This window comes from Hevea brasiliensis, chromosome 5 (genome assembly GCF_030052815.1).
Source record: "Hevea brasiliensis isolate MT/VB/25A 57/8 chromosome 5, ASM3005281v1, whole genome shotgun sequence".
Taxonomy (NCBI): Eukaryota; Viridiplantae; Streptophyta; class Magnoliopsida; order Malpighiales; family Euphorbiaceae; genus Hevea; species Hevea brasiliensis.
The window spans coordinates 113359911-113386981 of record NC_079497.1 but is presented as its reverse complement, the minus strand read 5'-3'; the positions used below and the strand labels follow the sequence as shown (position 1 = coordinate 113386981).

Genomic DNA, 27071 nt, shown 5'->3' with positions numbered 1-27071 from the left:
ATGCTCATTATCATGATATGGCGAAATCAGTTCCCCACACATACGTATATAATAAATTAAATAGATATACAAGGATAAATCTCCTGAGTGTTATTGTCAGTTTATTATAATTTGTAATTAGTTTTTCTAAATTATTCGGTTCAGGTTGATTAATGTAAATTTCAGTTGAATTAACAAATTGCACAGCCACAAAGCAAAAAAAGAAAAAAAGAAGCTATTGATATGTAAAATGGTTGTAGCAGAAATTAAGCTGGGAATTAATGTTGCAAGAATTGTTGAAAAACATAATGTACAGTTCCGTTTCCAGCAGAAGCTGATGTTAATTGAAAGAAAGCACAACTTATCGCTTGCTATAACATGGACGTAAGGACTATAATGTGAAAAGAAATCAAGCAGAACAGAGCAATAAAAATGGAAAAAAGACCACTGGCGGAGGGAGGTGACAATGGAGAACTGCTTCCTGAATAGTCATCAAAGTAATCATCGCCGGAATCTTGACCGGCACCACCTCCATTGGCTCCAGTGCTCCACATTCCCAGGTTGTTGTCCCTGCTCATCAATACATATTACTCATTTATATTTCACATAATATCCTCTTCTATCGTAAATACACAATGGTTTTTCTGCATTAGTTCTTTATGATTAACAAATAATAACCCATATTATTCTTGCAATCTTTAAATTTCACCAAATAAAATAAGAAGAATCATTATAAAAAAAATGGTGAAGTGGTCAAGTCCTACTACATATAATACATGAGATCAAGAATTTAAACTATCATGGAATTCACAAATGAAAACCATGGAATGAAAGAACTTGAATAGTATTGTGATTGTTGATGGATTCAAGCTCCTAAAAGAGAGATTGGGCCTTGGGTCTTGAATTAAAACTCATACTGGGAACTTTTCAAGCCTAACAAATGAGACTATTTTAATGCCTAAGGAAATGGCCATCTTGAAGTCCAGCAACACTAGCAAAGCCCAAAATCAAGGTCAAGCCAGTGGAAAATTTTTTAAGTTGACAGAGATGAGTTGGGAACATTGGATACTTGGATTTGATTAATTAATTGGGACCATTGGTGTCAATTAGTAGGGTAGAGAGGGTTCAGAGCAAAAGAAAAGGAGGGTAAAACTAAAGAGAAAAAGGGGAAAGAAGAAAGAGAGAGAGAGAGAGAGAGAGAGAGATATAATATTACCTTCCACCAACACCAAGAGCGCCTGCATGCATGGTGATTAGATCAATAAAAGCAGCAGACTTGGGCTCCACACTGTAGGCCTTCTCATACTTAACCTCTAATCCTTCCCCTGATGCTACAAAGAATGCTCCATTTACCATTATATCTCCTTCTGATCTCCAATTCCAGTCCTTCCAATCCCCTTCTGCTGTGTCCACTCTCTTTGTTACCTCTTTTGCATTGCGATCAGAAGGAGCAGTGTAGCGATTGGCTTGGCTGTTAATTGTAGGTTTCCCACTACCTCCAATAGCATACATTTCCCACCTTGTAAAATCATTATTCACCACATGAATATACCCTCTTCTACACCTTGGCATTCTCTGCACCAATTTCTCTCCAAAATGGTTAAATGCTATGGTCACCTGCATCCCAGAATCAGGCAAATAATCATCACTGTGACCCAGCAGCATCACCTCATTGTGATGGGAGAAATAATTGTTTGATATTGTGATTCCTGTTGATCCCATCACTGCATCAATCAAACCATCCTTGCAGTGAGAGAGTGAGCAGTGATCAATCCATAAATCCTTTGATCCAAATATGGAAATTCCATCACCGTCCGATTTTGTGCGGTACCCATAGTGGGTTGGGCTTGAACGCACATTAGTATTACCTGAGTAGTGAAACATAAAAGGATTAAGGGTAATTTTAGAAACATATAAGTTGTGTTTGGCAGGAAATTAAAAAATTAAGATTAAAGGTTATTTTTATAAGTTTTAATTTTTAATGAGATAGTTATTAATTTAAATTTTTAAAGTTAATATTTAAATATTAATAAATAAAAAATTAATATATTCTCTTTAAAATATTTAAATAATATTAAAATTATAAAAATAATAATTACTCTTTTGATCTCACATCAAATCCATTTTAAAATTTATAAAGTTAAAAAAAAAATTGAAATAATGTGAAATCTTGGACTTTCTTTTGGGATTTTTAAGGACCCCACCCAAGGAAAGCAACAAAAGATAGTGGGATTCTAATCTTATGTTGTGTCTTTTATGATTAATTTTTTTTAATTTATTTTATTCTTTTCATTTAATAGTAATTATTAAAAAAATAAAATTTATTTTATAAGAAAATAAAGTTATAGTAACTATAACATCTCAGCAACAAAATTACTGTTGTAGCTTTGCTTTTCCTTTTTGGGTGGAACTTGTAGCTCTGCTTTTGGACATAAAGCCACAGGCAAGTTTCTCAAACACAATGAGATTTAAGAGGAGATAATTTTTATTTATAAATATAATATTTTCAGTAAATTTTCTTAAATTTAAATTATTATAATAAACTTATTTTTATATCATTATAAGTTTTTAATAAATTATTCAAAAATTATGTCTTCTCAATTTTTTAATTAAAAATTTTAAATTCTTACATTGTAAAATAAATACTCAATAAACTATTTATTTAATGACTTTTAAAATCCCTAAATTTTATTCTATATATTGATAAAAGAGTCCACAATTCATAGAAAAAAATTGTACTCGTTTATTTTTATTTATTGTATTTAGATTTTTTTTAAATTATTTTTCATATTTAAAAAATTAAAAATTATTAATTTTTTTTAATTTTATCTTTATTTCTGTTAAATACAATAAATAAAATAAATAAAATAAAAAAGGCCAAAATCAACAGGATCTTACCTGAAGGAACACAATGGTGGATGTGAATATTGTGAATAATAACATTGCTTATATACTGCAGAGTAATGCAGCCACCACCCACAATGTGCACATTGGCCCCACGTCCATCAAGAGTCTTGTAGCTATTGAAAATGAGCTCCTGTGAGAGCCTAATGAGCATATTACTTGGAAACACAATCCATAAAGGCTCTTCCTGTATCACTGCATATCTTAGAGTGCCTGGTTTTGGGTTAACAGCATCATTGTCAGAGGAATCAGTGACTATGTAGTACTCACCATTCTTGCCTCCCATTGCATACTGGCCGAAACCTATGGCGCAGTCGGCTAGCCTCTGGCGGTTGTTGGCCCAGTCTGGATCACATTTCCAGCAATCGTCTATGGGGTTGCCAGTTAGGCATGTGGCTTGGTCATTTTCAGATATTTGCAACATATCCCTTCTTGACATGGAAGCATTTACTCTTCTGCAGTGTACACATTAGAGGAATAATTGAGAAACACAACAAAATAAAATCACTGTATATATTCACCCAACAACCAGCAAGATCATAAATGGCTGTCTGCTACAGAATGCTAGTAGCTAAGGTTGAATTATGTTGAATTAAAATCAAGAAAAAAAAAAGGAAAAATATAAGCAAGAAGAAATGAAATGCAGAAGAACCAAGATTTTGAAAAAAAAAAAAGCAAACTAAAGAGGATAAAGAAAGGGTAGATCATCTAATGTCTGGACCTCCAAGCGCCTAAATGAAGTAAAATTGTCGCACGCTTGAACTAGAAAACAGAGCATTTTGGAACATGGGGTTGAAATCAACTTATATGCAAGTAAAGAAAGGAAAATGCAGGCAGTTTCCAAGCAGCATTGTACCTTTGAACTTCTTGAGCAACTTCTTCAGGGTTGGGATGAGGAGTGGGAAAAGTGAGGTTGAGCATTGCCAATCCAGGTGGAGAAAATGAGCCCAGAAGAAGAATTAGGACAATACAGTTTATGTGCAGCATTTTTGCTCTAGAGAAGAGAGATGTGGGGTGGTGATTTCTACTCTTTAAGATTGAAGAAAGTGAGACTTTTATTTTCTATTACAGTTCTAAAGATACTGTTTTGTGATTAAGATGCATTTTGGGAGATGTTGAACTGGTGATTATTGAAGAGAAAATGCTAATCTGAATTGTAATTGTGGTTATATGAGTAGAGTAGAGAAGGATATCACTTGATCCTTCTCTCTCCGTCTCTCTCTGTCTCTCACTCACTGTTTTCTCTTAATAGACTTCAGTTCTTCACTATCCCTATTGGTTATTAGTCTCCTCATTTATAATCATGGTACTGGTAACTACAGACCTTTTGGGCTCCACTTCATTGGTGAGGGAGAGAGAGAAAGAGAGAGAGAGAGAGAGAAGTTTGTGTTTTTCACCGAGAGAAGGGAAAGAATCCGGCCCATCTCGAGGAAAAAGGTCTTGCAATTTTCTTTAAGGATGTAATAAGAAGATTTTAGCCATTTTTTTTTTAAAGTTCATTTTAAAAAAATAAAGGTACAGAAGGATCAAGTAATTGAGTTGAGCTTATGTATAGAGATATTCCTATAAACAATTATTTTTACCTATGACTATTGTTAAAGATGGAAATTATGAAACACAACATCCATAAGAGATTTCAAGCTTATCCCATTTGTTAGTACTCAGTATATCAGTGCATTCTCCATTAGCAGGTGAAAGGCCTCAAAAGTCAAATATCTAGAGTGGCAAACAATGGAGCCATGAAATGTCTACTCAGAAGTTCCCCTCATTTCAAGTTATACATTAAACACTCAAGACTCAAGAGTCATTGAATCAACTTTCTACACAGGAGCATACCAACACAAGCAGAAATTTTCTAGCCCTTTTCCATTTTATCCATTTCATTGGTCTTTCCTTTCTTTTCAGGAGCCTCAAACAGAACCTGAGAAGGTGGTGAAAGAAGCATATGAAGCCCCACCTGTAAGTACCGTAGAGCAAGTTAAGCATCAGCTGCCTTATTCCATTCATGAAAAAATCAATTAACTAGTGCAGGCAATATATTCAAAAAGCTACATTAATACAGAAACCATTATTGAGATTATAGCATGAACTGTGCTAGCTAGCCAGCGGCTGCTCTTATTTTCTGTTTTCCTTTCCTGCTTTGGGTCCCCTAATTCATGAATCTCTTTTGGGTTTTTCTGTTTACAGTTTATAACTTTAGTGGGAGGCCTTCATTTCTCTACTCTTTATTGTAACTTCAAAATCCTACATATCATTGCACTTTAAGCTTTATTTTTTTCAGTTCACTAGTTCTCATTTTGCAAAGCCTCTCTCTCTCTCTCTCTCTCTCTCTCTCTCTCTCTCTCTCTATATATATATATATATATATATATGTATGATGCTTTCAGTGGGAGCAAAATGAATCTCCATCTTTGAAATTTTCTTGAAAAGCACCTCTAGTGGGATGTGTATATTCCTTTCCTCTCCAACATGCAAAGCAGAATACTCAACCTTATACAAAAAAATAAAAAGATAAATGTATGTAATTATTTAAAAATACAAATAAATTAAAATAAAATAAAGCAAAAAGTCACTCTCTTTCTCTTTAACTAAACTGGGCCAGGTTTTTGGAACGTCTGCTAAAGGAGAAATTTGCTAGAGACACTGCGGAGGCAGAGCCCCGGCAGCATTTATTTTTAATAAAAACCCAACCAACAAATTATTTACAAGAAAATATTTTAATTAAATTCTCAAATAAAAAAATTTTTTAAGTTTAAAAAATTAAAATTTTTCATTTTAAATATAAAAATTAATAAAAAAATTATTTAAATTAATTTTTTAAAAAAATTTTAACTTTCGAATAAAGTGATAGTGTATTGAAAAATTAAATTGACATAAATTTATATTTGTTTTGTTTAATTAAGTTACTTATGAAATATAGAAATTATTTTCTCTTATTATCTTCTCTTATAGTGCATAAATTTATGTTGTTTTATTATTTTATGCATTATATAATTTCTCCTCTATTTATTATACATTTAACATAAAAAATAAAAAAAAATCAATTTATCATATTTTTTTACAATTCAGATGAATTATTATGAAATTTATAAATTTAGAGTTACAATAAATTTTTCAAAAAATTTAATGTTATGTTTGATTGAGGATTTGACTTTATGAATTTATATTTAAACTGAATATATTATTTAGATATTTTAAAAGACAACATATTTGAATTTATTCAAATTCCATATATTCATAAAGTTTAAAAATTAAAAATTTAAAATAACTATAATTAAAGTTTAAAAATAATTATTTCAAATGCATCACACTACACTGAAATATATCAACTATATATATATTATGTAACAACTTTTAGACAATTTCATGAAAATTTTTGTATTAGTTAAATAAAAAAAAATTTAAATTTATAAATTCATAAATCTATAAATTTTAAATTCTAAATCAAACATTTAAAATCTAAATTTTAAATTTAAATCCTAAAATCCAATCCTAATAGCTAAAGCATATAACTTAGGTGATAAATTCACGTTTGAATTTCACTTTCCCAATCTTCCTTCTAGAAAAAGTAAAAGTGATGTGTGCTCTTAAAGCTCCAATTAAAAGAGAAATGATAGACAATCTTTTATAAAATCGTAAATCAATAAAATTTAAAAACATAAATAAAAGGGAATTTTATAAATATAGAAAAATCACCATAATTATAATTATATTGATGTATATATTGAATTTTGAATGATTTATCATTTCAGATATTATTCTTATAACTATATATTATCTCTCACAAAATAATTTTTATAATAATGTAATTTAAAAAATTATTTACAAATATAGTGTGATTCTAAAATTATTTATCAAAATAATATTTGTTCAAGAAAACATTATTTGAAAAAGTATATTTAAATAATACCACATCACGTCGAAATGCTTAATAAATATCATTTCAAATGGCGTTTTCTGAAACAGTGGCAAATCACGTTATTGCTTAAGAAAATGTCATTTAAAATGATGTTTTCTGAAATATATCACGTCGTCACATTAAATAGTGTAAAAGATTACTCAAGAAAATACCATTTGAAATGATATTTTTTAAAATATTTATGTCAGTTTACTTGAAACTTTGAAAATTTATGAAGTTCAGATATTTTATTTTTTACTCATTGTATATCATTTATTGTGCAATCCAATTTAATTTTTTTTATAAACTTACCATAGACAATGATCTCTCTAATTATTAATAAAAATATTAGTAATATAAATGAAAATAATAATTTTTATTTTATTATTAATATATATTAATTTTTTTAATTATTTGAGAAAAAGTTTTTAATTAGAATTTGCTGTGTTATATATATATATAATAATTATTTTTCACATAAAATAAATATGATAATTTTTTTATATTGTTATTCTTTAAAATGAAAATTAGAAAATTAAAAAATGAAAGGAATAATTTCAAATAAATTTATTGTTTGTTAATTTTAATTATATTAAATTATATTTAAGTAATAAAAATACTAGTTATGTTAAAAAAAGTACTAGGAAGTATTTTTTTTAAGAAATTCATCATGTAAAAATTATATATAAAATTATATATAAAAAAAATTAGGTATATATAAAAATACATATATTAAGGTCTAAATTTTAACTTAGCTAAAATCTACATAAAATAAATTTATTTAGAATTATTCATTTCTTTTTTTAATTTTCATTCTAAGATATAAAAAATATTTTCAAGCTTATTTGATACGATAAATAATTATTAAATTAATAAATATAATACAAAAAATTTTAATTAAATTTTTTCTTAAATAATTAAAAAACTAATTTATAATAATAATAAAAAAATTATTATTTTCATTCATATTACTTACATTTTTATTAGTAGCTAGAGAAGTCATTGCTTATAGTAAATTTATAAAAAAAATAATTGAATTGTATAATAGAAAATCCAATGGGTAAATAATAAATTATTTAAATTTCACACATTCTCAAAATTTTAAATAAATTAAAATAAATACTTTAAAAAATATTACTTCATATGATATTTTCTTAAGTAATTTTTATATTTTCTTAAATGATGACATCATTCAAAAAATATTATTTAAAATAATATTTTTTAAATATTTGTAATGTGATGTTATTTAAAAAAAAATTAAGTGGCATTTTTGTAAATAAATATTATTTTAATAAATAATTTTAAAATTATATTATATTTATAAATAATTTTTTAAATTACATTATTTTAAAAATTAATCCATCTCTCACCCTGAAGAGTGACTTTTGACTCTAGAACAATGAGAGGCCCCACATGTCTGACGATTATACGGCGAAAATCGTGCTGCTGAAGGGTGATGGTAGGGTCACGTTAGCGCTCCTCAGGAGTATCTTAAGTCTCAGCCCTTTTGTCAAAGTTTACATGCCATTCCCAACAACACATAAGAATATACATTGCTCAATGCAAATTCTTTTAAGGGATTATTGGGTGGTGAGCGCATGCTCCCTCAGTATAAAAAAATATATATATTTTTTTTATTTTTTGTAAATAAAAAATTAAATATTTATATCTAAAAGAATATTATTTTTTCAGCCAAGTCAAGATTTCTTGGGTGGAGGTATCATCTTTTTCTCCTCCAAGAACTTATCCACATACCTCAACAACATACCATTGGCCAATATTAATTAATTATTCTCATTTTTTTTTATATAATTCTTCTGATATTTTTAGCTTATTGTGTTATCCTCCCCCAATCCATTTTTATTAAAAAAACAAAAGGGGGTCAGAAAGTCTGAAACTGCACTTGATTTCAAAGGGAGCTTCTTACTCGCAGTGGCCTCAAAAGTCAAGGCTCATAGTCTCCACCTGATCAAGATTAGCAGGACTTCTGCTCTCTTCACAGTAACGCATCACGTTCTTCAATTATGGTCTTCTTTTTCTCACTCCTTTTTTTAAATATTTCCTAATGGTAAATAAAAGAATTAAAGGTTATTGAGAATGTATATGTATTTATGCTATAGAGAATTTGGAGGGAAAAGGTAGTTTTAGTTCTGGCAGCAGTCATATCGTCCTCTATAATTACAAACTAAGGCATGCAATGAATAGCAGAGATTATATGAATAAAAATTTGGAAAAAAAAATAAAAATTAATATTAAATAATTTATAATTTTTTAATATATGTATAATTGATCTCATGTAAGAATCAATGGCAAAAAAAAAAAATTATATAACTGACTACAATTAGTTTGATATTAAATTTTAATTATTATCTTTAACTGAAAAATAAATGATATGCCAATTGAAGGGCTTAATTAGGTGAGAACATAATGGATTGGGCACTTCTAGGCAGCTGGATTGAGTTATCCAATAAATCATGTCACTTCTCCTGGAGTGATTATGGAATTCCAAAGGCACTTCACAACAATTGATTTTTAGCTCAACAAGTTGACATTTCCAGGTTAATTAACTCCAATGGATTGTGAAAGTGGCCATGCAAGATCCGAATGTGTTAGCTCATGAGTTTATTATATGTAAGTTTTCATAAAGACTGTCAAATTTATATTTAGAAAATGTTACGATTTTATATTTTTAAAAATAATTTTTGTAAGAATTTATTATTACAAGTCGATTTTTAAAAGTGATTTCTTATTTTTCATATGCTTCAAACTCAAAAAATTAAATTAATAAATATTGAATTAATATAGGTAAATAGAGTTAAAAATCATTATAAATGGCAAAGTTAAAAGAGTGAAAAAGGATAACAAACTCCCTTAATCAAAGTGTTTTCACCTCCCTCCATTCCGCAAATTATAATTAACTTTCTCATCATTATTATCAATGGTTTAAGCACATCCATCACTCTTCCCTTTTTTTAATCCCATATTTAATGAAAGTATGCTATCACTTTAGACAATATATAATTAATTATAATATGATTTTTTATTATGATTGGAATAATTACTTCAAAGCACGTTTAATTATTATTATTATTATTATTGTTGTTGTTTTTCAGTTTTAATTGAGTTGGCGGGTCATTTCTGTATCATTTAAAGCTTCTTTGTTCCAATAATTTGTTAAAAAAATTGAAAATGTTCACAATGACTTAATGAATTATGTGAATTAAAATATGAGATATGAATATTCAATTCATCTTGTATTTGTAGTGAATTAATAATTCAATGGTTAAGTATCTAACTCAAGTGATAATGGCTTAATATATTTAAGCCTCAATTGAGATATTATATAATTTTATGTGAGCATTTATCATGAAATGATAAATTAATTATGAAATGATAATTAAGTATAAAAAAGTAGTTATTATTTGAAAAAAAATTATGAAATCTATTATAATTTAATTATTACTCTGTTATTGATTTGTCATTCTATATATAATTGCCTATATGAAGTAACCGGTTTTTTTTTTACAATTTCTCCTCAATTACTCTTTTAAAAATTTTAAATAAAAAAATTTAAATATTATTAATTTTCATATGATTCTTTTCTTAACTTCCAATGTTGGCCCAATTTTAATGGGTAAAAGAAAAGTAGGCCCAATTTTTCCACAATATTTTACGGAAGACCAAAATGAAACGGGCTGAACACCCAAATTCATATATGGAGCATTAAGTAAAAGCCCTTAAATTCGACAATCATTCCTTTAATTTTCTTCAATAACCCAAGCCATACATGTAGAATACGAAAAGATTGAAAGATTTTTCTTGCCTATGTTGATCTATTATAAATTCAAAATAAATAAATAAACAAAGAAGTAAAATAAAATTAAAAAAAAAAAGGCAATTCATTATTTTTTCTGTACAATTCGCAGACATTCTTCACTAATACACTTGGCATACTTCCAAAAGGCAAACAAGCTGTACGCATTTACATGGCCTCAAGCATACAAGCCATGCAACCCTATTTTTTGAGGGTTGAATACCCTTATATATATATATATATATATATATATATATATCATACAATTCCTTATTCCTCTCGAAATATATAAACATAAAAGGTCCCCTGTTCAAGGAGTCCCCGGAGGTCCATCCACAAATGATTGCCTTGGAATGTTGTGGTGGTTATTTATTTCAGGATCACCGTCCATCTCTGAATTTTCCTTCACCTCCAAGTAGTTATAGTTTTGCTTGCTATGAATCACAGACGAAGACTTCTCACCTCCAGTCATCACCATCCTTCTGTTGATGGCAAAACTGAAGTCTGCCATGACAAGAAGAAACAAGAAGAAGGCTAAGAACTTCATGGAGAAAGAAAATAAATAAATTAATAAAGAGTCTTGTTCTGGCTGGCCTTTCTTTGAGGCCTAGAAGAAGATGTGGGGATACTTATAGAAGGGAAGACATCGAGTGGAAGGTTGGGAATTGAAGGATAGAAAAATCTGATTATGGACTTTCCAATAAGGTCAAGATCAAAATGATGGCGGCAGTGATATTTTTCTATGACAGTAATGGTGCTCTTACACGTATTTCAGAATAGGAAAAAACCACCTTGCCGCGGATGGAAGGGGGGGCCCACTCCAAAGTTATTGCAAATGTAATTATTATTAAAGCTAGGAGATCACATACATAATTCTTATTTATTTGGATTAAGGAGCACTTCAACAAATTGGCATCGATCGCTGAAACCAATGAGCTTTAGAGGGAGTTGGAAATAAATTAATGGGTTTGATGGACCTTTTAGAAAATGAATTAATTGGCATCATAGCAACGAGAGTTTGCAAAGGCCCTTGTCCTGATGTATCTGCATGGATAAATTTTAATAGTTATTCTTAAATTTATACAGTTATAATAATATAGTCTCTAAATTTAAAAACATAATATAAAATCCTCTCAATCTTAAATTTGTTAACAGTAAAATCCTTTTTACCTACAATCACCAGTTTTTAGGTAACAAGCTGACGTGGACAAAACCAGTTAGCAATGAGTCAGCATTTCTGTATTCTTTATGCCATGTGTGTAATTATTCTCTCCCCTCTTCCTTCACTCATCTGCATTATTTATTTGAAATCCTCTCATCAAATGTACAAACTCTCTAAACCTGCATCTCTCGCTTTCTCATCTTTTTTTCTTCTCCATTATTCCACAAACCAGATCTCCCTTCACTAAAGGCTCATCATGGAATGACAAAGAAGAAACATATTGTGAGTGGCTCTTAAAGGAGTATCAGAGACGAACCAACAAAGGAGCTCAATCGTGTTTGCATTCAAGAAGGTACTTGGCCTTGGCATTTTTTGACCCAGTTGAAGATGTCACATAGAAGGCTGCTCTCACCAAATGGGATTCCGTTGTGTCGTTGTGATGAAGAAGCCAAATTGATGACGTCTTGGACAAATGCTCATCCCGGAAGGAGGTTTTATGAGTGCAATAAGTATGGGGTAAGCATCTCAGAGCTATATGTTTTGATAGTGTTGTATCAAAGCTAGATTTGGACAAATTTGATTTTTTTTTTAAATTTTCCCTCAATGCCTATTGCAGAGAGGTGATTGTTGTAATTACTTTGATTGAACTGATCCAAAGTTCCCAAGCCAAGCTAATGCAGTGATTATTGGGTAGCTAAATCGACTAAGAAGAATGGAGAACGAAAGGGAAGCTGAAAAATTGAAGATGGAGAAAGGATGCAATATTTGGAAATGGCTATTTGTGTTTTTGCTTATTATAGTTGTTGTTAAAAATATGTGTAATTGATGTTTAGGGCAAATATGGTAGATTATTGATAGTGTTTGTGTTTTAGGAATGTGTTTTGATTTCAATGCAATGGAAATGGACTCTGTTTTGATTTGAAGTTCGGGAATATATTTGTTGTTTGAAGATTAGCCGAAAATCAATTTATTGTTGCCATAACAATTGTGTTAAGATTGTGTTATTGATCTACAGTTTAAGGATAATGGTGTTACAAATAATAAATTTTAGGGACTGTGGTGTTACAACTTGTAAAGTTGAAAGATTGTATTTTTAACTATAAACAAAAAAGAAACTGTGGTGATTGATGATACAGGAATGTACTTTTTTAGTTGAGATATATTAGATTTTCTCATTGACCTAAAAACAATGAAAATAATATCATCTTTTAACCTGAGATACATTGAAATAGTTTTTCTTTTTTATTAGATTCAACAAGATTTGTAAAATAAAAGCAATGAAAGATATTAATTTAATTTGAAAATTAAACTAAAATGATATCCTTAAAGTAATTAAAGCAAAACATAAACCTTATTTTAATGCCAGAGTTGCAAGTATATCTAATACCTGTAACAATGCATCTCCAATTTGACCAAACCGCTACTTATTCTTGCTAATAATGTATATCAAATGGAAAGGAGCCAAGAAAACAATATTCATATACAGTAAATCTCATATTATTAGCCACATTAAGATTTTAGTTCAAATTTGATTCATGTCTTTAAATATATTTTTTTCCCTGTTGAAATGCAAAACTTGACAAACCAATAAATCTCCAGGGAAGTTGTAAAACTGGTTTTGATAAATATCCATAAATTATTACAACCTGTCTAAAAAGTACCCGTGCTTAAAATTCATAAGTACAAAATAATACATTACAAATCATATGCCATTAACTGCCTTGTGTCATATTGCTTCAACATTGAATCAAAACAATCATAAATTGATTTAATACCTAAAGCACAAAAAAACTAATTGAATGACTTGAACCTATATAAAATCATAAAGGCCTGTGACAATATTTTCAAAGTCAAAATCATACCTATATCAAGACTATTGCCTTCACAGTAACCAATAATATATCTATCCTAAATACTTAGACATAATTTCAAACTAATACATGTCCAGTATTAACATGGCATATGCATAATAACAAAATCCAAAAGATCTTCAAAATCAAGCTTGGCCTTGTCCATCTCTTACTGACTTTGCAAACCTTCTATTCACCCTTTTGTAAACTGTATTAAACCTTTCTGTATCCTACATTGCAATAAAAAAAAAATTAGCAAACAATATTGGATCAAACCTATTTTGATTTAATACCATTTACGTACACTTTCTGAGTCTCTTGCAATAGATCCTTCAGGTGTTGAGATAGTTGGCACAATTTGACTTGTTCTCTATATACATTTTAGGTTTTCTAAAATTATTTTAAATAACAAGCTTAAAAATAATTGCAACCACAAGTAATATAAAAAAGAAAGCTTACATCCATCATCCATCTAATTGTAACACTACTATGCCCCTGAGATGGAGTTTGCTAGACTAATGCATCAGATGCTATCTCAAATCGTTGTTTTTCTCTGTCGTTATGATTCAACTAAGGAAAGTACATTTATGAAATTTGCATACACATAAACATGATTAGGAAGTAAGTAAACATTTACAATTATATATTAAAATGTATTACCTCTTCATTTCTATTTGTACTGTTATGAGCTTGGCTACTTCCCGCGTGAGTTCTAAATGATGACCCAATATTTCATTTTCCCTATATTAGGCACAAAAATTTTTTTTTTTAAAAAGTAATAATAAATTACATTTTTTTACAACAAATTTACTATGAATAATGTTAAATAATATATTTGAAGGACAATACCTTTCCTGATTGTGTTTGACTAGTTGTAGCATTCCGATGGAACCTTTTGTTATGGCCTGTCTGCCCACAAACACTGCACCTCATTGAAACAATACCTTTTTTACTCATTTTGCCTCTTTCTTGTGCATTTTCAATTTCCTCAGCCTCCTTACGCCTTGCCTTTTGTTTTCTTCCTCTTTTTTTCTGCAATGGTTCAGGAGGCAAAAATCTATTTACTGTGATAGCTTTAGGCCACATTTCCATACCATTTATAAGGTCTATGTAATAATTGTAGACCCTCGCATATGTATCAACATGGTAACATTTATGCACATACTGCTCAGGTTGCTCATTGTTGCCATAAATCACTGAGCAAGCATGAGCACAAGGTATACCATTTGCATCCCATCTCCTGCAACTACATGTTCTGTTTGCAATATTCATAACAAATTGACTACCACATCCAAACACTTGAACATTGGGTTCCCCAGAAAAATTAGGCTGAAACATGCATGCCAAAGCCTTCATTTCATCTAGTTTTTTTTTCTGTATCTTTGTATGACACCCCTTACCCGTCAACAGTGTAGCCGAGTAAGATATGCCACACAGTGTGTCAGAGCACCAATTCATATTTCCATTACAATTTACCCTTTTTAATTCATTTATTTACAATTTTTTATTAATCTGAATTTTTTGCAAATTTTATAGAAAATCCGACAAAGTGCTAGCTGTAAATTGGAAAAACAGTTCTTCTGAATCTGTTAAAAACACTTCCAATATAATCATATTATCAATCTCAGTCAACCGCTAACATCTTTTCAACAATTTATCAAATGACTTCAATATCTCAAATTTCAATTCATTTCATATCATACTCAATTCAATAAGAAATACTCAAATTTATTACTGAACATGGTTCATAAATAATTACATCAAAAGTATAATTACATGAGTTTATAATATACATTACAAAAGTTTACAAAGTACACAAGACCAAAAGTAGCCTAATGTCCTACCAATGCACTGCAAATGTGAGGTGACTCTGAACTCTGTGTGCAGATCTAAAAGTTCATCCAGTGTGAGGTCTGCTAGACTCCCTAGCTATGTCTCCAGTACCTGCGCATGGCAAAAGCGACGCGCTAAGCAATTTTACTTAGTGGTGACAATATAAAATAAAATAACTAAAATAAAGTGAATATGCAGAATGTATGTTTACATCTTTAGTAGACTTACTATCTGGCATTTATTGCAGTATTATTCAATTAAAATTTGGTAAGATTCATTATCATTGCCCGAGTAACCCATACTAGTCGACTAGACTGGATAAATGGGTAAACTGGTACTGTATACTAAGTACCTCGGACCATCACACCATCGGTCACATTGTGTCTCCCGGTGTGCAACAGAACAGCTAATAAGCTGTAATAATTATCAGGGATAAAACCCAAGTATAATAATTTAATCAACATAGCCAAAGGCTATTCTATCACAGAATGGCACGTGAGGGCATAAAACACAGAATGACATGAAGCCATATGCAGTACTGCTAACAGAACCCTATTGGCATGCCAACCTATCCAAACCAATCTTGCTAGGTGTACTAGGGCATGTTACATTCTTAAATTGTACAATTCTTGAAATTGAAGTTTATGTGTTACTATTCATTTCATTAGTCAACAAAAATATTGACTTTTACATAGACAATAGGTACATTAGTTTTAATACTCTCAACATACCACATTTTGCATTTTTAAATTGTTGGTATTAGTTGCTAATACCATTTCTAAGCTTAATGTTGGTTGTTCAAAATTTTTAGATTTCAAGCTTTATATTTACTGTTCCATTAGTCATTTTTGCAGTGGGAATTTGGCCAGGTTGTCAACATGAAAGTTGTTTCTTATTGTGTCTAGTTACATTTCTTTTTTTGAATCACTCCATTTGGAGTTTTGTAGCTCAAGTTATAGTCTAAATACCATAACTGGCCGGATTGCCAACTTCCCAGATTTTCTAGACTGACCAAATCTATAATATTTTTGTGCAGTGATTGCAGGTCACCTTTTGAACATGTTATGGTCACAATTTGGGTTAGGTTTCTTCATGAAAGTTGTAGGTATATGTTTCAGCTATTTACTAGTAAAATTTCAGATCAATTGGACCTTTCTACACTGAGTTATGATCAAATGAATAAATACTGTTTATTTAGTCATTTTGCCCAAACAGAATACAGGTCACCCGAATTAGGGCAATCTTTAGGTCAACTTGGTTTGATTTTCTGGGCATGGTTTCTTCATCAAAGTTGTGTCATTATGTGTCTAGTTTCATGATCAATTGGCTTTGTACCAATTGAACCTCTAAAACTCTAGTTATTGCTGCCCAAACCTGCTGAACTCATGGTCAGCCAAGGCAGCAACACTAACTTCAATTCTCACTACACAAACTACTTCATTTCTCATTCACACATAACCAAATGGTCACTAATTGACCATTAAAACTTACTTTCACCATTGCATGATTAAAGTCTCAATTTCATACCCAAACCCTAACCCATTCCATCTCAAATTATGCATTCACTTACCTTTCACCATCCTAAACAATAGGTTAGTGTTAAGGGCAGCTAGGGTACCATTTTAATTCAAGAAAATCTTCAAAACTCTACCAAGCCCAAGGCTACTGGAATTTTAAGAAAAGCTTATACATGGTATATTTTTAATTTTCATGCAAATTTACATTCCACTCCACTCCTTTAACATGAATCAAAAGAGAATGTGTGAGTTTAGTCACTAACCTTTAATGAAGTAAATTCCAATCTTGCAAGAGCTCTTCTTTTTCACTTCTTTTTGCTCCCAAAAGCTTCATTAAGATGAACTATCAAGTTTTTGTGATGGGAATTTATGGTTTAGTAGAAGAAAAACTAAGGAAACCAAGCTTTGAAAACTTGGCAATGGAGGACAATGGAATGGGTATGGGGCGGCTGATTTTTGGTGAAGGTGATGGCTGCTGAGTTTTTTGAGTTTTTGCTGTATTTTTATCTCATTTTATTTATTTTAAATGGGCTTGATTAATTGTAATTGGTGGTAAGTGTTTAATGACATCATGGTGATGTCATAATTTCAATTTCTTTCATTTTCTTGCCTACTTAATTTCAATTTAATTTTTAACAATATTTGTTCATATTTTGTGTCATAATAATTATTTATGTAATTGGACAAGTCAGCCAAAAATCACCTCTAGAGGCAAAATGACCAAAATGCCCTCCGTTTGGCTTAACAGACCAAAATTGTCTATACCGATTGAAAATTTTTTCTAAGCGTTTTCTTGGCATTCTAATGTCATAGGAACCTCAATGAACCTTCTCTGGAGTCCCAAAAATTATTTTATAAATTTTTCCTCTGGTCTAGGGCTCCTAGTTGCGAGAACCGCAACTTTCCACTGGGTTACCCATCGCTAGAGCACCGGCTCATTTAACTTGGTTGTATTTTATTTCTAAATTTTTTTCTAAATTTTTTTTATTAATATTTGAGTTAATTATGGTTTCTCACTTTAATTTAAATATTTTTTCGGACGTTCTAGCTGTCCGAACCGACATCGATCACCGGAACAATAGAATGTACTGAGTTGCTACAGTAAGGGTGTTACACTTTGGACATAAAGACCCCTTGAATTTGTCCATCTCTTTTTTCTTCCTATACATCCTCTTCATCAATTTGGTTCTAATAATTTCTAACATGGTAATGATGGGCTTATCCCTAGCATCCAATATGTACATGTTTCAGTACTCACACAAATTATTTGTCAGCATATCACATTTTGCTTCAGGTTTAAAACATGCCCGACTCCAATGTTCACATGGTATCTCTCGCATCCATTCCCTTGCTTCTACATTTTTTTCTTCAACATTTCCCAACCAGAAATCTAATTTGGCTATGTAAGAAGCCCTTGCAACATTCCATAAGAGGTCCTTCAATTCTTTACCTCTAAATAAAGCCCTAAAGTTGGTATATAAATGCCTCACACAGAATCAATGCTGTGAATTAGGGAACAAATCCTCAACAGCCCCAATTAAATCCTGTAACACCCCTGATTTTTTATATATTATTATGGGGCTTCGTGTAGGTATCCTCAATTCGCGGAAATTCGACAGTTGTCCGGATCTGTGAATTTCCGGCCAGACAGACCAGCTACCGGAAAAGTCTCCGAATTGGATCGAGGTTTTGGCTACCCCATCATTGTCAAGCATCCCGAGCGCGTTCCCGAAGTCGGAATCGGCAAAGGTAAACCCGAACCTTGCTTTTTCGTAATTTTCTAGTGCTTAAATAGGATTAAAAATCCATAAAATATTCGTGGTAGCTTAGAAAATTACGATTCTTTTTGCAATAGCTTAGTAATATTTCTAAGGACCGCAAGCGAGTTTTATAATTTTTAGAGCTTATTTGAGCAGTTTTTACAAAAATGATCAATTATAAGGACTAAATTGAAATTTTACATATTGTGATGAATGATTGATTTGATGGGCCCAGGAGAGGCTGTGTGATGTGATTGAGTTGTGTATATATGGATTGTGGATATAGAAGTGTGTTTTGAGCCCTTTTGCAGGTTGGGTAGGTCCTAGGTATAGGAGAGACTCTGCCGGATTTTCGGCACGACTTAGGACGTAATGGGTCTTTTCTTGATTTGTATTGGGTCATTTGTATTAAATAATTGTAATATAATTGTCGTGAGTCGATGACCTTCTTCCTCCGCCCAGCCGCCACAGTGATTGCCGTCAAGTCTGTGAGTAAAATATTAATTTTAATTGTAATTTCGGTATTATTATATGTTCAGCATGCCCATGCATCACTTATATGCATATATTTATGTAGTTAAACTCTAGGCACGATTTATGTTGCATTGATAACTGTTAAAGTGCCATGAGTGTTGTTGTGGTAATTTGGAGCAGTGTGCATGCGTGTGATGTGGTGTGGACTATGGATAGGACGGATAGTCACGGCTTGAGTTCTTCGCTGGGAACCGATCCTTCGGGGGGTAGTCACGGCTTGAGTTCTTCGCTGGGACCCCCGATTTGGTTATTAAGTGGAAGTCCGAGCTGAGTTCTTCGCTGGCACCAGGTTGGATTTAAGAGAGCTGTATAGGGGATCAGCTCCCATATATTATGATTGATGTTACAGGGTGCGTGAGTGCTCCAAATTACCTTTTTGATGTTATGATGTGAAAATGTTGTTGATGTTGCATTTCACTCTACAAGGTGCATTAGTTCTAGATAGTTATAGAGATTATGGTTAAAATTGATATTTTACTCTCTGAGTCGAACGCTCACTCCTGTTCAATATTTTTCCAGGCCACAGGAGGATATTTTTGAGGTTAACCTGCTTCCTTTCCTCGCAGGTTGTTTATCAATATTTGTGTAATTTTATTTACTCCTAGAATTTTCGCATGTGTTAGGAATGTTTATTTGATTTGGGTCTGTAAACTAAATTATTATTTTGGACCTGTAAACTTATATTCTATGCATGTTGATGGATTGGATGAGGGAGCTGAGCTCCCATTTATTTTTATGCTGAGGAGTATGTGGAGGGTGAGCTGAGCTCCCCAATTGAGTATTTATTATGTTTACAGGTCGGGTGAGTCGAAAACTCCCCGTTGGAAAGTCCATTTTATGGTCGGACTCTGTCCGTTTGTTTTCTTGATATTGGGCCCAAATGGGCCTTAGAGTTGGGTTAATGAACAGTTAGGCTTACTACGGGCCTCGGGGGCTTTAGGCTGGCCCAGGTCCTAGTGCCGGTCCGGCCCATAGGTTGGGTCGTGACAAACCCTATATTCCATCCACCATAACAAAACATAACAGAATCCGTCCCCAAAAGAAGACAACAAAAAAAAAACACAAACAAATAAAAATTAGGAATAAAAATGAAAGTGATCAAAATATCAAATGAAACAAAAATGTAATGTACAAATTTTACATACCTTTTATCTGTCTGACATAAAGGTCTAGCTATGACTGTTATGCATTTGCATATCATCCTTAAGATGCTCAAGGAACCATTTCCGGTTTTGATCATTTTCTATTTTAACAACTGCATATGCAATTGAAAATATGCAATCATTAGGGTCAATAGTGACAACGGATAATAGTTGACCTCCATATGTGCCTTTGAGCCAACATCCATCCAAGCATATCAAATTCCTACAACCAGCATTAAATGCCTTTTTCAATGGCCCTAAACAAATGTACAATCCCTCAAAAACACCTCTATCAGTGATAAACTCAAATGTAGTGTCTAGGTTGGTTCTGAGTATCTCCTCTCTATAGTCATAAAGTCTACCATATTGTTCTTGCTCATTTCCATTTATTGCTTTTTGTGCCCATTCTCTGGCCCTCCATGCCTTCATCCTATTTATGCTTAAACTCCAATCTTCTTTCACCCTTTGTACTAACCCTGATAAGCTCCAATGTGGATCCATCCTATAAGTCTCCAAATAAGTTTCAGCTAACCATTTGGATGTCACATGAAAGTTACTGAAGTCTTTTCCACAATTATGTGTTAAGTTGGCACTCTTAATCTGCATAGTAGGATCATTTGAGTCTTTGGGATTCTTTTTGCTTGCATAGATCTTCCATCCACATGATTTGTAGCATTTTGCAAGAACCCGTTGATGATCATTCTTAGGGAAGTGAATTTGAAACCTATTCTTAATACCATAGGTTCTACAAGCTTCCTTAAATTCATTCTTATTTTTAAAACGCATACCTACTTTGAAAGTAGGATCTTGCATATTTCTCTCTGAATTAAAATCAGGGTACCTAACCCCACCTTCCTTGTCTAAATCAGAATCTGTCCATAGATCATCAGAAGGTGCATAATCTGATTCCTCATCACTCATTTGCACATTCACATCAGAATTTGTACCCTAACTATGAACCCTTTTACCACTGCCCCTTGGTCTACCCCCAACTGGCCCATCTCCAATCTCTTGTAAGACAGTTTGGACATCTTCATCACCTGTCTCCATGTTATATTCTTCATCAACCAACTCTAACTCTCCATCATTATCAAACCCTACAACTTCTTCTTGCTCCAACCCTCCATCATTATTAACCACATTTTCAACATCTTCATTTTACCTTCCCAAATTATCTCCATCATTATCAACCCCTACAGCTTCTTCTTGCCCCAACCCTCCATCATTATCAACCACATTTTCAACATCTTCATTTTCCCTTCCCAAATTATCATTGAAATATCCAACTTCACTATTACCAAGATTTTCCTGGATATAAGAATCAAAATCATAGTTACAGTAATTTTGATTTCCTTTCTCCAAATTTAATGAATCTAACCCATCAAATGTACCCAACACAGGTTCCTCATTGTCACACTGCCCAACATCAAATTCAGGCTCATTAACTAAGCCATCATCAAGATCTCCCTCATTTTTACCCTGGCCAGCATGTAAATCAATCTGTTTAACTGAATTACTACCCCCATCATTAACTGATTTTATTCTACTTCCATCAACTTTTCTACCTTGATGTGCTTTACGCTTTCTTTTTCCCCTTTCATCCCCTCTCTTTGAAATAGGTTGCGCACCTGTAATACATAATATCACACCAATAGAACAATACATAATTAACAAAGTGTCATAAAATTTCATTTGCAAAACATCACAAAATTATAAATTTATTACATTACTTTAATACCAAAAACTATTAAATTAAAACAACTATTCCATGGTAAGCAATTTGCAATTTTGATAATAGAATATATTTTCTATCATAATGGCAATGATAATAGAAATCAATGCAATTAATGACAGCTGCCTAAAAAATTCTACATGCTATATGGTAGAATTTAAGGTTTTATAATTCTACATGCAAAAGGCCCTTGTAAGGGTTTTTCAAGGAGCCCCATATCTTGACTAGTGACATAAACTCCAAATGATTGCATTGGAATGTTGTGATAGTTATTTATATCAGGCTCAGCAAATCCAGCTTTGAATTTTCCTTCACCTCCAAGTTCAGTTTTTGCTAGCTTTGTATCGCAGACAGCAGAGACAATGAATTGCTGCCCCGGGGAGATCAGTAGATCACCTCCATTTATCACCATTCTCCTGTTCATGGCAAAAGTGAAGCCAGCCAGCCATGATAAGAACAAGAACAGCTTCCTTATTATATTACAATAGACTTTTATTTATTTTTCCCTTCTTAATTAGATCTTAGTTGGAGTCCAGATGGTTCTAAAGTCGGTGGTTAGGATTCTTTGGAAGCTTAGCAAGCAAAACGTGTCTGCTCATGAATTTCTTCCTAATTTAATTGGCCTAGCTAGCTCGCCATCTAATACATGCCTGCTAATTAATCTGATATGCGATTATGAATGACAAATGAACATGACCCAGTTGAAAAATCCTAGTTTTTAGCTCTTTTATCATTAATTTTTTATTATTAATTAAAAATTTAATCATAATTATTGAATTAAATATTCTCCCCAGTTAAAACATCAATGTTGCAATTCTTATATCCTCCACTCTTGGTAAAAGGTGAGGAAATGAAGAATCATAATACATTCATCACTGTTGTCATTCATTTTTTATTTATTATTTTAAAATTTATTTGATCTAAAATTATTATAAATTTATTATAATTTATTTTAAATACAATAATTATTTATACAATTTTTTATAATTCATTATTGTCCGTACAGACAGAAGCTTTAAAATTTTAGAACAGAAGTCAAATTTGTTGGCTAAACTTTTGTGATTTGAACGCACAGTACAAATATGCGCGTAAAATTATTCAACCAAAATCACGTGTCTTTTTTATTTACCGTACCTTCCATTCATTGAATATCTTATATTAAAATATATTTATTTTATAATTTTTATTTTTATTAAATTTTAATATTTTTTAAATAACTAGATAAGGTTGCAAGCAAACATATTTCATTTCTCTTAAAATATTTATACTTTTTTGGTATAAATTTATAGTTGATGATAGCAGAGTTATTTAAATATCTCATTCGCTATGGTGGTTGCAGGCTAATATTATTTTTATAAAAATATATTATTTTAAATTATTTTAAAAAATAACTTGAAGGAAATTATTTTATTATTTTAATACTTTCATAATATAAATAAAAAAAATTTAATTTTAAATATATTTTAATTAATATATTTTAAATTTATTTTTCTAAATTACAATTCTAAAAAAGAATGTAAACATTATCTATATATAAACCTCCATTTATTTTATAAAAAAGAATTTATTTATAAAAAATATATTTTTTTATAGATTTATTATTTAATTGTAATATTAAATTAATATTATATATTTATCTTAGACATATATAAATATTTATATATTTTTATAAAATTATTAAAATTTAAAAAATAAAAAATAATTTTCTTTATTAAAAAAATAATTTAATTTTTATTTTAATAAAAAAATATTTTTCACACATCAATGATTTTAGTATTTAAATATTAAAAAAATTTTAAAAATATTTTTCATAAAACAAATGGGTTTAAAATTTCCCTTCAAGTACTCTTGAAAATTTAAAGAATTCTTCGGAAATTATACTTCCTTGACTATTACAGGTCAAATTAACGAAAATTAAAAGGAAAAAAAATTCTTTTCAATTCCACTTATACGTTGCGTTTGAACTTTTTACTGCTGAATTCAACACTGCCCTTTTAAAAGACGCTGGGAATTTTTTATTTTAAAATAAATAGAAAAAAAGTATTATTTATAAAATTAATTATTTAATTTTTATATTTAAAAATATTATTTATTTATTTTACTTTTATTAAACTATTTAATTTCTCTAATTTTATGTTACACAATAAATTTTAATGTAAATTAATTAAATTATTATTTAATCATTTTTTTTTAATAAAATTAAATATTTAAATCTTATATTTTAAAAATATTATTATTTAGTCTCTCTATTTTAAAGAATTAGTTAATTAACACTTATATTTTGAAAATCATATTTTTGAATGAAAATAAAAATTTTATTATTTATAAATAATTTGAATTTGCATTTTTTTTGAACTTGTTCAAATATTTTTATTCAATTTTCTGAATTTTTTTATATTTTTTCTATTAAAAAATAATTTTCTTGCATTATTGTATTGATTTCTTAGAAATTTAGGGGAATTATTCTTTTTGTGTAAATAATTTATATTTTTTTTATATGAAAAGATAAAAAATAGAGAGAATAAGTGAAAAATTGTGTGACCATAATAGGAAAAGAATAATGAAGAGAGAGTAATACAAACAGAAACAGAAATTCAATCACACACCTAATTCTCCAACTAATTAAAGTCTTCACTTTTCAAACAAATTTAAAATAAGACAATCCAAGACCTATTTTCTTTCTTTATATGTTTACTCGTTTTCTCCATTTTAAGTATAACAACTCCATTTTTAACAAATTTTTTTCAACTTAAAATAAATAAATTATGGTGTCCACAATCCTATTAAGTTATATGGTTGTCATTGATGAATGTAAATCATCTTTTTGCTCTAAAAAAAGTATAGACAACTAGCTGCCAATCCCAATTCGTAGGAGCTTGGTGTCCACAGACGTATTTGTTTATTTATTTTTGATTCTTGACGTTTGCACAGGAACAGTTTGAATCCAAGAATATAATTATAGGTGAAAAAAGAACAAAAGAAGATGAAGGTTCTTGGCAGCTCATCTTCTCTGCATACACGCCTTACGTTATTATTATATATACACATCTCAGGCCAAAACGTCTCCAACAAAAATATTTTCCAATCTTCCTGCTGGTTCTAAATCTCTCTCTTTTTTTATCAAAACATGAAGCAACAGCGATCATACCTGTTCTTTTCTGCTAGTCTAATCTTTGTCCTCCTTTTTTCATATCTAGCATCACTTGCAGCTGAAGATCATCAAGTTGGTAATAATTTATTCAACAACTTAATTACTTTTGTTATTTGTTAAATTATATAGAGATATTAATTATTATGTGATGCAGAGGTGGAGGATGAGAGAGAGTTCGATTATGCTCCAGGAAGTAAGAAAGGACCAGAACACTGGGGAGAGCTTAAAAAAGACTGGGCTTCTTGCAAGTCTGGAAATTTGCAATCTCCCATTGATATGTCTAATCGAAGAGTTAAGGTTATCAGAAATTCTGGAGGACTCAAGAGGAATTACAAGCCTTCTTATTCTATACTCAAGAATCGAGGCCATGATATTTCAGTATGGAAATCAAACTCTTCATTTCTGAAATTTATCACGATATTAATGAAGCTTGCTTTTGTTTAATTTGATTCTGGTAGAGATTTAAATTTGAGACCATATAATCTTAAAAATAAAATGAATGCCTATCCATAAATGCAGCTGCAGTGGGGGGAACACAAGGCTGGATCAATAGAGATAAATGGGAACGAGTATTTTCTCCAACAATGCCATTGGCACTCTCCTTCTGAGCACTCCATCAATGGCAGGAGGTCTGTTGTCTCTCAATAATTAAATTAACAATAATAGTGACGAAGTGGGTCTATTTTCTTTACAACTTTATCAAAATTGTCTTATTTTTGGTAAATTCCTGTTAGGTATGATATGGAACTTCACATGGTTCATATAAACACAGACCCCAATGGGAAATACAACATTACTGTCGTTGGTCAACTATACAAGATTGGTCCACCCGATGCTTTCCTCTCCAAGGTAATATAATATAATATAAATAAATAAACAACCTGTTAGATTGGTTCAGGTCTAATTGGAGTAACTTATAATTTCTTAAATGTTATTCTCCTGTTTCTTCAGTTGCTGAGAGATATTAAGGACATGAATGATCGCAAACAAGAGAGACACATGGGAGTGGTCGATCCAAGCGAGATAAAGTTGGATGTCAAGCAATATTACAGATATTTGGGTTCCCTCACTGTTCCTCCTTGCACTGAAGGTGTTATTTGGACCATAAGCAAGAAGGTATATGTGTATATATGTATATAATATAACCCACAATCACTAACCTAATTTACTTTGATTTCTTGGCTTCAAAATAAAAAATCCTTAATTTTTGAACTTGACCCAGATAAGGACTGTTTCAGAAGGCCAAGTTAAAGCTCTCAGAGATGCCGTCCATGATGTAAGTGATCAGAGCTGGTGAATTTACAAGTGTTTGATTTTTCTTTTTTTCTGTTTTTTTTTTTTAAAACACTGCTATGGATGAAGAGAATGAGCAAAATTTAAGCATCTCTAACCTCTGGTGATCAACTAAATTTGCAGTATGCAGCAAGAAATGCAAGACCAGTTCAACCACTCAATAAACGAGAGATCAAGCTCTATGGAGCAGAGGATTAATCATCAGCAATATGCAATCATTCAATTTTATTTTTTTTTTATGATGGTTTTCTGTGTATACATCTCTTCAATTAAAAATAAACACATTATTTAAAATCATCATGCATCCTATTTAAAAATAGGACAAATTTTATTATTAATTTTTTATTAATTATATGTATAAATTAAATCATACACTCGGTAGGTAGCAGGTAAGAATTTTTCATACTGATGAATAATTTGGTAGGATTGAAGAATAAAAACTCCAGTTCCTCTTCCATGGACTACTGTGAAATCTCCTTTTTTCCATGACATTTTTAATTCT

The 27071-nt window shown here is 30.7% G+C and overlaps 3 protein-coding genes across 3 annotated transcripts; 1 reads left to right on the top strand and 2 right to left on the bottom strand.

Annotated features, from left to right (window-relative positions):
- Window positions 1-217: 217 nt before the first annotated feature.
- On the bottom strand, window positions 218-4277 carry LOC110646706 (probable pectate lyase 12). The gene is made up of 4 exons (XM_021800235.2): window positions 3740-4277; window positions 2878-3338; window positions 1196-1847; window positions 218-549 (listed from the first exon to the last, which is right to left on the bottom strand). The coding sequence occupies exons 1-4, from the start codon at window positions 3868-3870 to the stop codon at window positions 351-353; spliced, it is 1443 nt and encodes a 480-aa protein (XP_021655927.2). The 5' UTR covers window positions 3871-4277; the 3' UTR covers window positions 218-350.
- Window positions 4278-20420: 16143 nt separating this feature from the next.
- LOC110650636 (uncharacterized) lies at window positions 20421-21314 on the bottom strand. Its single transcript, XM_021805698.2, has one exon. The coding sequence runs from the start codon at window positions 21312-21314 to the stop codon at window positions 20421-20423; it is 894 nt and encodes a 297-aa protein (XP_021661390.2).
- Window positions 21315-25131: 3817 nt separating this feature from the next.
- On the top strand, window positions 25132-27024 carry LOC110646704 (alpha carbonic anhydrase 7). The gene is made up of 7 exons (XM_021800230.2): window positions 25132-25352; window positions 25431-25654; window positions 25796-25905; window positions 26011-26125; window positions 26228-26392; window positions 26499-26552; window positions 26693-27024. The coding sequence occupies exons 1-7, from the start codon at window positions 25253-25255 to the stop codon at window positions 26765-26767; spliced, it is 843 nt and encodes a 280-aa protein (XP_021655922.2). The 5' UTR covers window positions 25132-25252; the 3' UTR covers window positions 26768-27024.
- The last annotated feature ends 47 nt before the right edge of the window (window positions 27025-27071 follow it).

Excerpts from the sequence above, each read along its gene's own strand:
- LOC110646706 (XM_021800235.2), bottom strand. The coding sequence starts at position 3,870 with ATGCTGCACATAAACTGTATTGTCCTAATTCTTCTTCTGGGCTCATTT. Across the intron at positions 3,339-3,739 it reads GTTGCTCAAGAAGTTCAAAG|AAGAGTAAATGCTTCCATGT; the intron begins GTACAATGCTGC and ends TGTACACTGCAG. Across the intron at positions 550-1,195 it reads GCTCTTGGTGTTGGTGGAAG|GGACAACAACCTGGGAATGT; the intron begins GTAATATTATAT and ends ATTGATGAGCAG.
- LOC110650636 (XM_021805698.2), bottom strand. The coding sequence starts at position 21,314 with ATGAGTGATGAGGAATCAGATTATGCACCTTCTGATGATCTATGGACA.
- LOC110646704 (XM_021800230.2), top strand. The coding sequence starts at position 25,253 with ATGAAGCAACAGCGATCATACCTGTTCTTTTCTGCTAGTCTAATCTTT. Across the intron at positions 25,353-25,430 it reads AGCTGAAGATCATCAAGTTG|AGGTGGAGGATGAGAGAGAG; the intron begins GTAATAATTTAT and ends TATGTGATGCAG. Across the intron at positions 26,553-26,692 it reads TCAGAGATGCCGTCCATGAT|TATGCAGCAAGAAATGCAAG; the intron begins GTAAGTGATCAG and ends CTAAATTTGCAG.